Consider the following 18,360-nt stretch of genomic DNA (forward strand, 5'->3'; position numbering starts at 1 on the left):
GTCAAACATTACTGAGTTGTGAACCTGTTTTTGTGGCTCCAGAGCCCATGACCTTAGCCACAGCACCTTGCTGCCTCCTGAGAGGGAGGGTCAGGAAGATTGGACCCATTTCCACCCAGAAACTGACCTCACAACCCTGAGATCACAACCTGAGCCAAAATCGAGAGTCAGTCACTTAACTGATGGAGCCACCCAGGTGCTCTGAATTTAATTTTTGTTTTTGTCTGAAATACTTGTATATGGTTTTAAGTCAAATGGTGCAAAGCTGTTCATTCCTCTTCCCAAATTCTGCTTTGCAGAAGCAAACATTTTCAACTTTATTGTATAATCGACAAAACTAAGATATTTAAAGTATATACAACATGATGATCTGATACACATACACATTGTGAAATGATTCCCACCTTAATCAGGTTATTACTTAGCACAACCAGCACCTCATATATTTACCTATTTGGGGGTTGGGGTAAGAACATTTAAAGTCTACTCTTAGCACATTGCAATCATATAATACAATGTTATCAACTACAGTTACGATATTATACATTAGATCCTCAGATCTTATTCATCTTATAACTGAAAGTTTGTACCCTTTGACCAAGATCTATTTCCCCCAACCCCTAGCAACCACTCTTCTACTCTATTTCTGTGAGTTTGACTTTTTTTGAGTTTTAACATAAGTGATACCATGCAGTATGTCACCAGGTTGATCCATGTCACTGCAAATGGCAGGATTTCCTTCATTTTTAAGACTGAATAGAAAATATTACATTTTCTATATCCATTTACATATCAATGGGTATTTAAGTTGTTTCCATATCTTTGCTAATATAAATAATGCTGTTTATGAATGTGGCAGTACAAATATCTCTTTGAGACAATGATTTCACTGTCTCTGGATAAATACTCAGAGGTGAGATTGCCTGATTATATGAGGAACTGTCCACAGTCCCTTTTTAATTTCTTGAGGAACCTCCACACATTTTTCTAGGGTGACTATGCCAGTTGCATCCCACCAAGAGTGTACAAAGGATTCCTTACTCCACATCCTCACAGTCATTTGTTACCTGTTGTCTTAGGTGTGAGGTGATACCTCATTATACTCTCCTGACAACTAGTGATGTCGAGCGCCTTTTCATGTACCTATGGGCCATCTGTATATCTTCTTTAAAAAAAAAATTGTCTATTTAGGCTCTTTTGCCCTTTTTTTTTTTAATACAGCTACTTTTTTTGCTGTTGAGTTGCATATGTTCCCTATATATTTGTATATTAGCCCCTTATCATATACATGTTTTACAAATACTTTCTCCTATAGGTTGCCTTTCTTTTTGTTGATGGTTTCCTTTGCTGTGCAGAGCTTTTTAGTTTTAGGTAGTCCCACTTATTTTAGCTTCTGTTGTCTTTACTTTGGGTATTCAATCCAAAAAATCATTGCCAAGACTGATGTCAAGATTACCCTCTGTGTTTTCTTCCATTAGTTTTTGTGGTTGCAGATCTTCTATTCAAGCATTTAATCCATTTTGAGCTAATTTTGTGCATGGCGTAAGATAGTGGTCCAGTTTTGTTCTCTTGTATGTAGCTGTCCAGTTCTCCCAAGACCATTTATTGAAGAGTCTGTCCTTTTCCCAACTGTATATTCCTGTCTCCTTTGTCATAAACTGGCCATATAGGGGTGAGTTTATTTCTTTGCTTTCTGTTATGTTCCCTTAATCTATGTATCTGTTTTCTGCCAATACCAAACTATTTTTTATTGGTAAAGCTTTGTAATAGAGCTGGAAATCCAGGACCATGAAGCCTTCACCTTTGCTCTTTCTCACGATTGCTTGGGCCATTCTGGTTCTTCTATGGCTCCATACAAATTAGAGGATCCATTGTTGTTTTTGTGAAAAATGCCATTGAAATTTTTATAGCAATTATATCAAATCTATAGATTACTTTGGATAGTAGAGGAATTTTAACAATATTAATTCTTCTAATCCATTAACAGGGAATGTCTTTCCATGTATTTGTGTTTTCCTCACTGTGGTTTCCTCCTTTCATATTTATTACAGCTTTCAGTATACAGATCTTTTACTTCTTTGAATAAATTTATTCCTAAGTATTTTATTCTTCTTGATGATATTATTATTGGGATTGTTTTCTTGAGTTCTCTTTCTGAAAGTTCACTGTTGGTATATAAAAACACAACTTATTTCTATATACTGACTTTGTATCCTGCAACTTGACTGAATTTGTTTATTCTAATGGTGGTTTTGTGGAGTCCGTAGGGTTTTCTATATAATACCATGTCATCCATAAATAGAAATAGTTGTACTTTCTGTTCCAGGTGACAGTATTTTTTTTTTCCCCTGATTTCTCTGGCTAGGATTTCCAGGATTATGTCAAATAAAAGTGGCAGGAGTGGGCATCCTTGTCTTGTTCCTGATTGAGAAGGAAAGGTTTCAGCATTTCACTGTTGAGTGTGATGTTAGTTGTGGGCTTGTCATTTATAGCCTTTATCATGTTGAGACACATTCCTTCCATAACACTTTCTTGAGAGTCTTTGTCATGAAAGTATGTTGAATTTTGTCTAATGCTTTTCTGCATCTATTGAGGCCATACAGATTATCACTCATTTCGTTGAGGTGGTATATCACATTGATTGATTTGTGGATGTTGAGCCTTCTTTCTATCCCTGGATTGAATCCCACTTGATCATGTTCTGTTCCGATTACCTATTTCTTTATCATTCAGTCTTGGTAGGTTTTATGTTTCTAGGAACATATCCATTTTTGTCTGCAATATGCAAATTATTAGAGTATAATTGGTTATATTAGTCTCTTATTTGGGGGGGATCAGTTGTAATCTCTTTCATTTCTGTTCTGAGCTTTGTTACTTCCTTTCTTCTACCAACTTTGGGCTTAGTTTACTCTTGTAGATCCTTGAGGTATTTATTTGATATCTTTTTTTTTAATGTAGGCATTCATCATTATATATTTCCCTCTTCAAATTGCTTTTACTGTATCTCATAAGTTTTTATATGTTGTATTTCCATTTTCATTTGTCTCAAGGAATTTTGTTGTTGTTACTCTTTTGATTTCTTCATGAACCCATTGGTTGTTCAGAAGCATGTTGTTTAATCTCCACGTATTTGTGAATTCTCTAGTTTTCTTCATGTAATTAATTTCTAGCTTCTTACCATTAGGGTTAGAAAAAAAATACTTGATATGATTTCAGCATTTTTTAGTTTTTCAAGACTTGTTTTGTGGCCTAAAATATGATCCATTCTGAAGAATGTTACATGTGTGCTTGAGAATATGTATTCAGATGGATGTTCTGTAAATGTCTCTTAGACCTTTCCAGTCCAATATGTAGTTTAAGTCCAATGTCTCAAAATGATTTTCTGTCCGGATGGTACCTCTGCTTCCTTTGTTTTCCATCTGAATGGTATATCTTTTTCCTCTTCTTTCCTTTCAGTCTATGTGTGTCCTTAAAGCTGAAGTAAGTCTCTTATAAGCAGCATTTCCTTGGTTCCTGTTTTTTGTCCATTAAGCTACTACTCTCTGTCCTTGGATTGGAGAATTTGGTCTATTTACATTTAAAGTAATTATTGGGAGGTTTAGACTTACTATGGCTGTTTTGTTCATGGTTTCCCAATTGTTTTGTAATTCTTTTGTTCCTTTATTTTCTCTTTGCACTCTTCCCTTGTGATCTGATGATTTCTGTAGAGGTATGCTTTGATTGCTTTCTCTTTATCTTTAATGTATCTCCTGTAAGTTATTGTTTTTGTTACCACAAGACTTACATAAACCATTTATGACAGTTTATTTTATGCTAATAGCAACTTCAAACACATACAGAAGCTCTGCATTTTTACACTCTCTCCTCCACATTGTTTTGATACCATAATTTACTTTGTTTGCATCATTATAATCAATAACAAATTGTTGCAGCATTGCTATTTTTAATATTTTCCTCTTGTAACCTTTTTTCACATTAGTTATAAATGATTTGCCCCACCATGATTACATTAGAATATTCTGAATTTAACTATTAATTTATCTTTACCAGTGAGTTTTATACTTTTGTATGTTTTCTTGTAACTAATTAGCAGCCTTTAGTTTCAGCTAGAACTCTCTTTAACATTTCTTACAAGGCCACTGTAGTGGTGATGAATCCTCAGCTTTTGTTTGAAAAACTCTACCTCTCCTTCAATTCTGAAGGACAGTTTTGCTGGGTAATTTTGTTTGTTGTTTTAATTTTAGCATGTTGAATATGTCAGGTCTGCTCTCTTTTGGCCTGAATGTTTCTGCTGAAAAAATCTGCTGATAGTATTATGGAAATTTCCTTGTATGAAACAAGGTGCTCTTCCTTGCTTCTTTTAGATTCTCTCGCTGTATTAACTTTTGACAGTTTAATTATAATGTGTCCCAGTGTGGATATCTTTAGATTCTCCTATATGAAACTCCTTGGACTTCCTGAATTTGGACATCTCTTTCCCCAGGATAAAGTTTTTAGTCAGTATTTCTTCACATAAACTTTCAGCTGCTTTCTCTCCCCTCCTTCTGGGACTCCTATAATACATATCTGCTTGACGGTGTCCCATATGTCTCTTAGCTATTTTCACTCCTTTTCATTCTTTTATCTTTTGACTCATCTGATTAGTTGAATTCCTCTGCCCTGTTTTCAAGTTTGCTTATCCTTTCTTCCACTTTATCTACTCTATTGTTTAACTCCTCTAATGAGTTTTTTCAGTTCGGTTAGTGTATTCTTCGGCTAAGTGATTTCTGTTTGGTACATTTTTTTAGTCTCTCCTTGTTGAAATTCTTGCTTTCTTTATGCATTTTTCTCTTGACCTCGGTAAGCACCTTTATGACTATTATTTTGAACTCTGAGGTAAATCACTATTTCATTGAGATGTTTTTGTAAACTTTCTTGTTTTGTTTGGAACATATTCCTCTGTTTCTTCAGTTTCCTTGATTCTTTGTTCATTTCTGCTCATTAGATAGAACAGCCATCCCTCCCAGTCTTGATAGAATGGTCTTGTGTAGGAAATAAATCTCTTCGGTCAGCCCAGCCCAAGTTCCTGGTTATTCCTCAAACCTCCGAGGTTGTCCAAGCCACCTTCTTTGTTGTTAGTGGCTTGCCATAGCTGAGGGTATTCCAAAACCCATCAGTGTCCCAAAGGTGAGAACTGCAATCAGCACCTGGATGCAGGCTAATTATAAACTGGACCCTCAGCAGCTAGGATACTATGTATTTAATCCTCCTCCAGAAAACCTGGAGGATGGGCATTTTTGCATGCTCTCTCTGTGTTCAGCCCAGGATATACCCATGAGGGAGGAGTGCTCCTGTATCTGTTAAAAACTGTTTTGTGTGCTACAGTATTATGGGACTCAAGAATGCAAGCCCCGTTGGCTCTCAGAGCCAGGTAAGCCGACATCCTTTGAACAGCAGCCACAAAAACTAGGGTGCCAAATATTTGTAAACTCCTTCCAGAAAGGAGTTGTGGTGACTTAGTTTTACTGTTGCAGCAGGCTGGAGGGAAGGGCAAGGAAGGTGTCCACCATTTTTCCAGTCTCTGACGATTGCAGCCAGCCAATACATATGTGCTATAGTTAGAAGTCTCACCTTCAGATACCAGCTTTATTTCTTTTTTTCAGATACCAGCTTTAAAATAAATTTTTTTTAATTCAATTTAGTTAACATAAGGTGTATTATTAGCTTCAGGAGTAGAATTTAATGATTCACCAGTTGCATATTACACCCAGTGCTTATGACATCAAGTGCTCACCTTAATGCCTGTCACTCAATTACCCCATCTCTCTACCCACCTCTCCTCCAACAACCCTCAGTTTGTTCTGGTCAAGAGTCTCTTATGATTTGCCTCCCTCTCTGTTTTTATCTTACTTTTCCTTCCCTTCCCCTATGTTCATCAGATAGCCACTTTTAAGGTATGCAAATAAACCTTTTTCAGGGAAGACTGGTATATGGGTGGCTTTGCCGTTCTCTCTGTGCTGAGCCCTGGGGGTTTAGCTGGTTAAGAACTGCTTCTTGACTACAGTCATTGGTAATTGTGAATGCAAGCCCTATTGCCTTTTAGGGCTGGGTGTTTATGGGCCTCATTCCTCAGGTGGGAGTCTTAAAAGTTGGGGTACTAGATGGGAGGTCCAAACCCTTTGCTCCTCAGGGAGGTGCTGTGAGTTGGGGATTTGCCCCAATTACAGGACGCTGTGCCAGAAGCAGGGTTTTTTGCCAAGAGTGTGTCCTAGCCTTTCCTACCCATTTCAGTGTGGGTGTTCTTTCATTTGCCTGATGTGTATGAGTCATTTGGCTAGTTTCTGGATCTTTCAGAGAGAACTGCTCCATGTGCAGCTAGCTGTATATATGATGTGCCTGTGGGAAAAGAGCAGCTCAGGAGCTTCCTACTTCACCATCTTGGTCAACTATACTCTTTTTCAATTATTTTAACTATTTCTTTTGCTAATTATTTCTTCTGCCATATTTCTAGACTATTTCTCAAAAAAAGCAAAGTACATCATCTCTTTGTTCGATGCGTTTATGGTAATATCTCCTAGAATCCCTCACCATCATCTTTTGCTTCTGTGTCGCTCCCCTAACTCCTATATCCTTTGTCCTCTTTTCCTGCCTCCCTTTGTGGCATTCCTTGAGAAATGTATTTTTAGATCATGGAAGATAGTATATTTGAGTTCTTACATGTCTGGAATTATCTTTGTTTTACTGATACTATTGTTTGGACAGACACAGATTTTAGAATAAAATGAAGACTGCTGAAGGCATTCCATTGTTTTGGAGTTTTTTAGGGACTTTATGATTTATTTTAGAGATAGTGAGAGGGGGAGCGACACAGGGACACAGGAAGGAGTAGGGAGAGAGGCACAAGCAGTTTCCACACTGAGTGCAGAGCCTGACTCAGGGCTTTATCCCATAACCCTGAGATCATGTCCTGAGCTGAAATCAAGAGTTGAACACTTAACCAACTGAGCCAACCAGGTGCCCCTGTTCCATTGTTTTTGAACTTTCAGTGTTAAGAAGTCAAATGTCATTCTGAGTCTGGATCCTTTGAATGAAACCTATTTTTTTTCCTCAGAAACTTTTAAGATCTTTATATCCCAATACTCTTGAAATTTTTCAACTGGTATGCTTGGTTAGTCTTTTTTCTTTTTTTTATTTTGCTGAGCATTCATTAGACCTTTTAAATCTAGATAGCCTAGTTGTTCCTACTAGTTAGTGGTCTTTTAAAAAACTCCAAATCTTTTTTATTAACCCCTTTTCCTTATACAAAACATTAGACAACGTGTTTGGAAAGTAAAGAGTTTATTTCCTCATGGTGGTTGTCAAATATTTGTGTGCTCACTGTCCTCACGATTTCAAAATAGAATCAGGAAGGATTTCAGTATAACAAAGGAATGTTGTTTCCTACCCTTGAAGAATATAATTTTTTTTTAATTTTTTCTCCTACACAGCTATGAATTCCAGGTGAAACCCAAAAACCCACTTGGAGAAGGCCCAGCCAGCAACACAGTGGCATTCAGTACTGAATCAGGTAATCACATCACAATCACAGTGGTGTTCAGTACTGAATCGAGTAATCACATCAATCAGGTAATTCCCAATAAGGATGTAAAGGGCCACAATGTTTTGCATAAGGAGCTTCTGTGAAACCCAGCTAAATAAACACGTGTATAAAGTGTTTCTTGAACTTTGAAAAAGCAATCTGATAAAGGTAGCCTTAAGGAAACAAACATTTTTTTTCTCATTTATTTTGATGTCAGAGGAAAAAAAAAAAAGGCCTATCAGTTTAAAAGATGAAAAGTGTATCAGTGTCTACTCTAAAAACCAGTGAATGAATGAATACTCCTCTGTATGCTTAGAATCAATGCCTAGAATTAAAATATCAGACACACTCGAGTCATAGGACATCCAGAAAGGGCATTCATTTGACGGGTTTTTTTGATAAGGAGCTGTGAAATTTTCTGACCGTGTACACTCCCAATTCCTTTAAAAGATACATCTGAACTCACAGCATTATCTGTGTAATTTTTATACCAACGGCACTTCCTGGCATTTTGGTGATTTTGCCATCAATATTTTCTGTCTGAATCTAAAAAGAGGAAGCTTTAAAATGGAGTGAGAGTTTGAAGAGCAACAAAGATTCCAAAAGATACAGCCGAGTCCCGGGCAGAGACTGTCTAATGGAAAATAACTCTACAACCAAAACCCACTTTCAAATTCAGTCTTTAGCAAGAGTGTACCACTTTGCAAGTCACACTTAACTGTCAGCATTCACCTTCCTCACTATACCAGACACACCAGTGCTTACTGACCTACTGTTAACACCTGACTCTGCTTTTTCTCTTCAGCGGATCCAAGAGTGAGCGAGCCAGTTTCTGGTAAGTACCTGGCTCTGTGTGAACCCAACTACATGCTTCTCTAAACTGATTCAGCTTCCAGGCATAGCAGAATGGTCATGATTTTTAGTCCATTTAGAGTATAAACATTCATGGACGCTTGTTTGGGGAACAAGCTGGATATTCTGAAGGTCGTTTTCATTCAGGTGCAGGACAGCTCAAAATTGGTTAGATAAGATATAACCACCTCATTTCCACTTTTAATAAAAAGTCACATTAAAGCATCTGTTTAAATTCTACACTGTGGGGATCCCTGGGTGGCGCAGCGGTTTGGCGCCTGCCTTTGGCCCAGGGCACGATCCTGGAGACCCGGGATCGAATCCCATATCGGGCTCCCGGTGCATGGAGCCTGCTTCTCCCTCTGCCTATGTCTCTGCCTCTCTCTCATTCTGTGTGACTATCATAAATAAATAAAAATTTAAAAAAATAAATAAATAAATTCTACACTGTGCTGCAAACAAAACCAAACCCAAAAACCTAAATTTGCTCCTAAGGGGATGGGACCTACATCTAGCCCTGCATGGACTATGTGAAACCTAAACACACTGCCTATCTCACCAGTCACAGGAATTTAATTTAGGGAGTTGCTATGTTTAAACTCCTATATTTTGGCTCCAGCATTCAGCATTGGAGAAAACCAGGGATCAACAGGTGGTTGACAATGAACTGTGCAAACAGCTTTATTATAAAGCATTGAGGATGGCTCTTTGATCCCCAAGGCGGATGCTATACTCAAACCATGTTTTCCTTATGCAGCAGGAAGAGATGCCATCTGGACTGAAAGACCCTTTAACTCAGATTCTTACTCAGAATGTAAGGGCAAACAGTATGTGAAACGGACGTGGTATAAAAAGTTTGTAGGGGTGCAGCTGTGCAACTCTCTCCGATACAAGATCTACCTGAGTGACTCCCTCACAGGTAAGCAAGGCTACTGGCTCTGTTTCGAGCCTCCAGACAGCGTTCTGTAACTTGGCCTTTTCTAGGGGATGGCTCCAGGCACTAAGGTGTGATGTAAACACAGTTCTTCCTTTAGAGCTAGATGTTCCTGGAGTACTGGGCCTGGGATTTGAGGCATGCCACCAGAACGTAAATAATGAAAATGCAATTTGAAACAAAATCAAGGCAAATCTGAATGTAAAGGCACTTGCCACACGGAAGCTCAATTTTGCTACAGCCACCAAGGACAGAGTCTACTGACAATGAGTGTATGTAACAGTAATCATGGAAGGAATAGGGCATATTTAAGATTTTGAGTTTCTCGGAGACCAGATCAAAACACGGTACCGAAAGGGTGCTAACTCCTTGCTGTAGACTCAGTGGCACTGTTATTTTTCTCCTCTATTCATACAGAGAAAAATTTTAAGGCTAGCCCCAACATGAAAAGGTAGACATGTGATCATTCAACAAATAGCTGCTTTGTCCAGAGGTTTTTCTAGGTGCTGAGGACAAAGCAATACACAAAACCTCTTCCTGCTTGGGAGCTGCTTTCTTGCAGCTCCTAACTTAGCAGGGACAGTCAACAAATATGTAAATAAAGATTCCATGTAGTGCTTTGAAGAAAAATTAGAAAGGGTGAGAGAAAATGGCTGAGTGGAAGCTTCTTTAGTTAGAATGGCCTCTCTGAAATGCTAAGATTTGTGCTGAGAACTGTGAGAAGGAACCACCCCTGCAAAAATATAGGGATGAAGCACTAGAGGTAGAGGGAAGAGAGAGGCAAAGGCATTGGCCAGAACATGCCTAGTTAGCAAGGGGAAGGGCGGGCAGGCAGGCACAAAATCATGTGGAGCTTTGTAACCAGGTAAGGATTTGGGGTTTTCCTTTGAATATAATAGGAGACTGCGGGAGAGATTTTTGAAGAGGAGCAACATTTTTTGAACTGCATTTTTAAAAGATGACTGATCTCTGGGAAGAGGAGGAGGGAAAGAGAGGCAAGAGTAAAATCAGAGAGAGTAACACTTAATGATCCTTTTAATTTCTGGTTCCCTAGGAAAATTTTATAACATAGGCGATCAGAGAGGCCACGGAGAAGATCACTGCCAGTTTGTGGACTCGTTTTTAGATGGTCGCACAGGACAGCAACTCAGCTCTGACCAGTTACCCACCAAAGAAGGTATGTTTTCTGAGCCTCCTTCTCAGCCAAGAGGATTTTACAAATTAACAAAAAGAGAATTCAAGCTGAGGAAAGCAGTTGCTTTAAAAATAATTCTAGAGTACTACTGCTCTTTTTATCCGACTAGAAAAAGACTTTCACATTAGGATCTTAACAGAAGTCTCGCAACTTTCCTCCCAGTCCTTAAGACTCTGTTCCTTAGAGCTAAAGGAAATAGATATCTATTTCCCCCAGATATCTATAGACATTCTACTTCAAGAACAGTCTGCAGAAACAGCTATAGAGAAGGAGTGTTTCCCAACCGTAAATCATTCCTGTATTACCTTACAGAGCACACGGCATTTTTTTCTATACCCTTATTATTTGCCATATAAATATAATTAAAATCGAACAATTCTGGTGAGTAATGAATAACCACTGTACCTTGCTAAAGACGTATTAGCACTAAGCGAGGATTTAAAAGACTGAAAGTTTAATCCTTATCCAGGCAGGGCAGGAGGGAGAGTAAATTAAATGTCCGTATTACTCAGCAATTACTAAGAAGTTTCTAAATTATTTGACTCATTGATTCAGCCACACATTTCGTTCAATGGCATTTAAGTCCTCTTTTACCATGGCTGGTGTTTTTACCGGTGAACCCATTAGCAGGAAACTGAAACTGCTGCCCCTCAGGAATCGGATATAAAACACGCTATGAAGTATGATACCGCCATGACATTTTACACTCGCAGCAACATTTGTAGAGTCCTTGAAGAAAGATTTCACCTAAGTGTAATTTTTAGCAACTTATCGTTCGTTGAACTACTCCCTTCTTTTTACTGAACATGGTCACTGACACTCAAAACATGAAAGCCCTCTGGCTCCTGCCCCTTTTCAGCCCTGTCTCTCGGACACTACCAACCAGCTCATCCCACCTTGTTAAGGCAGAGGTCAGAGGAGTTTCAGGTGCCCCTCAGGTCTGGCCAGCCATTTCCACCTCAGGGAAGACACCAGGCTCTCTGTTGCTATCCCTTTTCTAAAATACAACCATGTCACCTAGAGTAACATTCAGCCCTTCGAGGACACCCTTCAATCTGTGAATGGTGAGGGCAAAAATATAGCAGCTATTAAAATGAAATTATTTTCCTCCTTAGGCTATTTCAGAGCAGTTCGTCAGGAACCCGTCCAATTTGGAGAAATAGGTGGTCACACCCAAATCAATTACGTCCAGTGGTATGAGTGTGGGACCACAATTCCTGGAAAATGGTAGATGCTGCAATCGTGATCAAAAGTGCCTTCTGTTTTACCGTGGCAAAGAAGTAATTGGAAACACTATAGTATTGGTCACATTCATTTAAAGCTGTTATGTTTACTATGTATTAAAGTTTAATAGCAATAGTAGATGTTTATTAGAAATATTGCTGAGAATATTTATCAGGTTTTACAAAATCATTTTAAGAAAACAAGATATTGACATTAACAGTAACATTTTTAGGGAAGCTGGCTCCCTAATTCATGGTATTTTAAGAGATCATTTGTATATTATTTATCGCACTGTTGTAATGATGTTTTGAGATACTTTTATAACAAATTTAACATCAAAAACTAATATACTTAAAAAAATACTTTTATTAAAGTGTATGCTTCTTACTGGTGAGTTAATTCCACAAATCTCAACTTGGTTTAACTTATTAGATCAAATCATCTTCAGCATTTGTATCGGGGGGGGGGGGGAGGTCCTAATATTCACACTTATTTAAACTTCAAATTTTTAGCAATAGCCAAATACTTTCCTGAAGCATTTCAATAGTTAAGCATTCGTGCTGACGTACATGTCCTTAAATCTTTGCAAAGTACTGAAAAGGTTGTTTGTTTGAATCATTCAATTTGATTTCAGCTGCATACCGAACACCTGATCTCTTCAAAACATTTTTGTTCTTTCTTTACCCATGTTACCATGTCTGAATGTACTTTGTCAAACTATCCCTTTAAGCAGCTGTCTTCCTGCTGTTGTTAATGTAATTCTGATGAAGCTGAACGTAGACTGAATGTGAAGTGTGAGCACAAAATTACCACATGACATCCCTACCATTTTAGAGTATGTACTTTTTTTTAATACCTAAGACCTCTAGAAATGAATGTATCAGAGAATGTAATGAAAATCTCTTACTTTAAAAAAGTCCTTCATTTGGGGAGGGACATGGGAATGCTGCATTTGTTGGCCTCTTTCTTTCTGAAAGGACCTTTCCTCTGCTTACCCTTCAACATGCTTCAATTTTATCAACGCTATGTTTTGTATTTTTCCAGCAAGTATCAACTCTGCAATAAAGAGATGTAGTTTTTTTAAGACTGAGTTCTTCATTTCTGAATGATTCAACTCTAAAAAGAAACATCATAGATTTTTCAGGATCTACCCAACCCCCCTGGTATCTGTTGTGTTTATATATAATGTTATCTTCCTCTGAAACCTATTTTAAAGAAGTTTCATTGTTTTAAACCAAGGACTATTAAATCCATTTCTTTCAAAGTCAGGACAAAACTCACATGGCACCGGGTTTCTTGAAATAGAAAACTAAGTTTTTCCTTATGTAATCTAATTTAGTCATTAACATATACAAGACCACTAATAGGTTCAATTATCTTTATTAACCTATCAATGTTACATTTTGTACATAATACCTAGTTGTCTTCTCAAAGGGATCTATTTATTTTAGTACATCATGTTAATAAAAAGCCAAGTTAAGATGGCTAAACTTCAACCTAGAGTTTTAATATCCTCTGGACAAGGCAAGCTAGAAAGTCAATCACTTTACACACATCAGAGTAGTGTTCCAAAATAACTAGGCAGCTGCTACACTTTTAAGCAAGGGAAGAAAAAAAAACTTTCATTTTGGTCTTTTTGTATTCCAGCAAATTATACTTTCAATTAACAGCGACAATGATATCATAAAAAAATGCTCTGCTTTTTAAATTTCTCAATTTCAATACAAATTAAAATAGTAGTATTGGAGTCTTTTGGGAGGCTAAGAGCTATCAGCTACATTCATCAGTGTAGCTGAGCCTCTTTATCGATAACCAGGTCCAGGTTTGGTATAGCCCTGACCAAAGGGAGGGCGGGTGCGTGCATAAGGGTTAGGCCCACTAGGAGGTGGAGTCATGGTACTTCCAGGAGGTGGAGTAAAACCTGGTCTTGGTTGATAGGCCCCGGGTTGGCTTGGAGCCATTCCAGGTTGTGAGGCAGGGGGCACAGTGTAATTGGTAGGCTGAGAAGTTTGGGTAGTGTAAGTTTGTGGAGGGTAACTGCTCGCCTGGTACTGCTGTGGTGGTTGAGCAGACAGCTGTTGAGGCTGGCCAGCAAAGGCAGGAGCTGGTGCCTGGGAAGCTGGTTGCTGGCCATATCCCTGGAACTGCTGAGGTTGTTGGGGTCCAGTCTGCTGACTATAGCCTGCTGAAAAGGCAAAATAAAGTACATATATAGCTTACTTTCCTTTCAGTGAAAAGTTTTCCAGAGAATTAGTCTTACTGCTTTGGACAAAAAAAGAGAAATTTAAACGCTTATTCCTAAGTATTTATATAACAAGTAGAGTAGTATATTCCATCATATCATGTTACTTTGAAACCATCTAACCTAAATTGAAACCACTAGCTATTTCTTCATTACAAACGTTTCTATACTACATAATCCCTAAGAGCAAATACCTGTTGTAGTATAATTCCTAGTATAGAACAGATGCTCAAATGATCAATGCAGGAATTAACGTAAAGCTAGTCATTAACCTGGAGTGGAGGGAAGGCCTATTTAACAAGTGTACCAAGTAAAAACACATTGAGACAATGAATATTTTTAAACAAAGCAATGGTGCTACAAATACATCTTACTGTGCTAATAAGAGGCTTTAAAGTTCACTCTATAAAAAATAAGCCATTTAAGAATAAGCATTACCCATTTTCACAATCCTTAAAATCTTTTAGATTTGGTATCCGACGTTTTGCCTTTATAACTCAGAATTTTGACTTAGGAGTAACAGCATAACACATAAAAAGCATACCATATTGCCCCACAATATCAATAGCTATATTCATTATTTACTAGGATGTAAATTTTTTTAAAATAACAAGTCGGCTTCACTAAAAACTTTTATCTCTACCATGAAACACACCTGCAGCTACTTGCAATGAAACCTCTCCAATGACTGGAATCCTGTCAGCATTAAATACCAGATACATAAGAAAATTATTAAAATATGTACAACCCTGCATTTAAAAAAAAAAAAAGGATTGAATGAATTGGAGTATATTCTGAACTCACCTTGAACCTGGGTTCAAAATTTACTCATGAAAGAAACCTTTTTGACATAGTCCATGAGTAAAACTGGAAAAGGTCAGAGGGAAACTGCCAAACCAACAGTGTCAAAAATGGTCCAATGTTACCACCACCATTTACAGTCTCCAAGCAGAGTGTTTAGTTGACTATTTCCACATCTCCCAAATTCAAGTTAATAGGACTAGTGGGATCAGAAATACAAAAATGATAATTTGAAAACTAAACTTTACTCGAATGAAGACCCTGACTAATAAAATCATTAAGAACAAGCTTAACTTTTAGTAGGTAAACCAAGTATCTAAGGCATTTTACTTATGGTAGCATCCAAATACTGAAGTCAGTTCATGATAAAATCTTGAATGTCATATAGCTTCTATCCCCTACATAAAATTTGCTTAATTTTTTTTACTGTAAGTTTTTGGAGAAACAGAAGGACTCAGCATTCATACTGAAACAATGTCTACATACAAGGTAAGACTATGAGCAAAAAAATGCTGCCTTTTCATCCTGGCAACTGAAATTTTAACTGGCTTTTTAACGGAGTCTGGGAACAACCAGATCTTTAATTATTTCTCAACAGAGGGAGTAGTAACTGCTATGGGCCTAAAATGCCATTTTATTTAGCAACCCGTTAGTCTTTGATTATAATGTGGCAATGCCTCTATTATGTGTCTGGTTTCTCTCCTAGCCCCACACTCTCCCTTGAAAAACAATTTTGGTGAAGAACAACAAAATCTCAAGAAATGGAAATTACGTGATTTTTAAGGAAATTCATGAGTAGTGTAGGACAAGGGATCATATGATCCACGAAGCCTAAAATAATTTTATCTAGCCTTTTGTGGCAGCTAAGCCTGCTACCATTGGCCCAGGTGGGAGAAAAAAGAATGACAGAAGCGATTAACAGCAAAGTCAAGTGTATACTGGCTCTGACAGGGCTCCCCCACCAGAAGAGCTGCGTGTTCATGTGTCAAAACCTCTTTGAGCCCTAACTGCTTCATTTATAATGTAAGTGGGTAACACAAGGACAAATCGTTTCCAACCGTGTCTGCACTTTAGAATGACCTGCAATGCTTTTAAAAGTATCCAAGCCTGAGTCCCACTCCTAAAAGTGAAACAAAATATCTGGGAGTAGGGCTTAGGCACCTTAACTTTCAAAAAAAGGCTCTCCAGGTGATTCTGAAGCACAGAGGAGTAATTCCCCTGGATTACAATGATGACTATAACTTTTCAGCTCTGGTATCTAGTATTTCTGCAAATTATATAATTTCTAACACTCTGACTTTAAAGAACTTCAAACCTAAAGTAACCCTAATATTATCATAATCCAGGCTTAAATTCATCCTGCCTGCTTTACATAATTAAAAACTACCAACTACACGTTCAATCACACTATAGCAAATACAATCCAAATAGAACTCACTATATACATTAAAGTATGTCAAAATTCCAATTAAAGATAGAATTTTATGGTCTAGTTCAGGAGTCATGACATACTTCTGTGAACAGCTTCTACGTAAATATCCTAGGTTTTGTGGGCCACACTGTCTCTGTTGCAACTACTCAGCTCTGCCATTACAGAGCAACAGCACAGCAGTGAATGGGTGTAGGTGTATTCCAATAACACTTAATTCACAAAAACAGGTGACATGCCATATTTGGCCCACGGTAACAGCGTGCTAATTCCTGCTCTAGTTGAACTATATATATATAAACTCCATAAAATAGAATTCTGGCAAGATTCAACTTAGATAAGTTATTTTTAATTATATGACCTTTTGATACTTAAATCTCTGGATGGGAAACAAGAGTTAAGCATAAACTCTTTGACATAACAAATGTAAAATTACCTGATTTACAATCATCACGGTCAAAGCTACACTAGAGAGGTTTCATATTTAAATATGGGTAATCTTCAGTGGACAGAAGGTAAAAGAAAATACCCAGGATGCCTATTTAAAACAACCATACTCAACGTTCTAAGCTGCCTGGATTACATTTGACACAAGTTGATTTTTTTTGGCCTATTTTTGGTATTCCTACATACTCAGGGATATTTAAAAACCTAAGTAGCTTATTTTGGTTCCTATTTAACCAAGACTCTTTTCATGTATGAGGAAAATGTTAATATTTTTACAGTACACTGGAATTATGTGTGACATAGAATGGGAGGAAATAAGTCTTGCATTTTTGCAGTTCTAAGTCACCTTAGAGAAAAGCAGATCCTAACAGTATGAAATAGCTTGTGTTAAAAATGTATTCATACAAGTTATACAAAATTATCTATTATGACTCTTGACTGAAATATTGATTTACAGTAAAATGTTTATGCAAAATATTTAAAAATAAATGTTATCTCCTCCAACAAATCAATACTTAACACCTCCTATAGCAATGTAAGTATTATAAACCAAACCTTAACAGATGAAAGGATTAAAGTTTAATGGGTACAGAAATAGCTCAAAATCCATGAGTCCTCTCCCTCTGCACACATGCTCACCTGAATACTGAATACCATACTGCTGTGGCGGCTGAGGCGGCGCCTGGGGCTGCTGAGCACCATAGCCGGCCTGTTGCGGGTACTGCTGGTACATCTGGCCTAAAAAAACAACAAGCCAAGGAATAGAGGCAGGTTTAATTTGGCAAAGAGAAATATTTTTAAGGCACATCTCATTCTCTCCCCATCCAAACACATAAGTACACTTGGTAACAAGACACAGGAATGGGTCTTTTCCCCTTTAAATGCTACGAAGTACAAGAGTATCTACTGGACAAACATAGCTGCTCTGCTGTGAATTGACTGCAGAGAACTCTCAGCAGCAGCAAATAATAACACTAGTGTGGTCACTTCATAAATTCCAGAAAAACAAATGCTTTCAAACCCAACTGCCAACAGATATGTACTGCTAATGTTCAGTAAAAATCAACCAAGTCAAAAATCACGAAGTAAAAATCTGAGAAAAGGAACAAATATAACTGATAGCTCCTAAATCTCTCCCAAAACACCGTATTTATTCTAAAGGCTTGAACCTTTGTTACCTTGGAAGATACCACCTTAATCCTAGATTGTATTTCCTAACTAAATTTCAGGACAGAAGTGACCAGAAATATAATCAAAAGGAAAAAATATGTATAGCATTATGATAATAGATTCTGAGATATTAGAATGATTAACTCTACAATACAAAAATGAGCAAAGAACAGAATACACAGAAGGGAAAAAGTAAACCCTTACTAGCAATCCCTATACAGATACAGAAAAATGAAGCAATTTACCTCAAGTCAATACAGCTAGTATGAGCCATTACTGGGATGCAAACAAAACTCTACAGCTTTAGTATAAAAGAAGTTCTGTACACATTATTTCATTTAAGATAAATATTAGCTTAGGTATCATCAAAAAGGCTGAGATTAAGGCTCCACATAATAGGCTGTTGCCATCAATGATTCTAAAGTGTAATTGTTTTCCTCAATAAAAACTGACAGGCACAACTATTTTTTTTAACTTTTTAAAAACTTTTTTTTTTTTTTAAGATTTT

At 37.4% G+C, this 18,360-nt stretch overlaps 2 protein-coding genes across 28 annotated transcripts in view; one reads left to right on the forward strand and one right to left on the reverse strand.

Moving 5' to 3' along the window:
- The window catches only part of ABI3BP (ABI family member 3 binding protein), a 234,624-nt gene extending 221,777 nt beyond the window's left edge, over window positions 1–12,847 (forward strand). For all 23 annotated transcript variants that reach the window (XM_055316193.1, XM_055316194.1, XM_055316195.1 and 20 more), the window contains 5 exons: window positions 7,467–7,546; window positions 8,364–8,393; window positions 9,168–9,329; window positions 10,399–10,521; window positions 11,655–12,847. In XM_055316193.1, coding sequence (XP_055172168.1) covers window positions 7,467–7,546; window positions 8,364–8,393; window positions 9,168–9,329; window positions 10,399–10,521; window positions 11,655–11,770 — 511 coding nt within the window. In that variant the 3' untranslated portion in view covers window positions 11,771–12,847. The remainder of the gene's footprint in view (window positions 1–7,466; window positions 7,547–8,363; window positions 8,394–9,167; window positions 9,330–10,398; window positions 10,522–11,654) is intronic.
- Window positions 12,848–13,127: 280 nt separating this feature from the next.
- Window positions 13,128–18,360, reverse strand: part of TFG (trafficking from ER to golgi regulator) — a 29,427-nt gene continuing 24,194 nt past the window's right edge. For 3 of the 5 annotated variants that reach the window (XM_055316218.1, XM_055316220.1, XM_055316217.1), the window contains exons 7-8: window positions 17,322–17,420; window positions 13,128–13,948 (exon numbers count right to left, since the gene is read on the reverse strand). In XM_055316218.1, the coding sequence (XP_055172193.1) occupies window positions 13,566–13,948; window positions 17,322–17,420 (482 nt within the window). In that variant the 3' untranslated portion in view covers window positions 13,128–13,565. The remainder of the gene's footprint in view (window positions 13,949–17,321; window positions 17,421–18,360) is intronic. The other 2 variants (XM_055316221.1, XM_055316219.1) reach the window with 1 other exon arrangement.

This window comes from Nyctereutes procyonoides, unplaced genomic scaffold, assembly GCF_905146905.1.
Source record: "Nyctereutes procyonoides isolate TBG_1078 unplaced genomic scaffold, NYPRO_anot_genome, whole genome shotgun sequence".
Taxonomy (NCBI): Eukaryota; Metazoa; Chordata; class Mammalia; order Carnivora; family Canidae; genus Nyctereutes; species Nyctereutes procyonoides.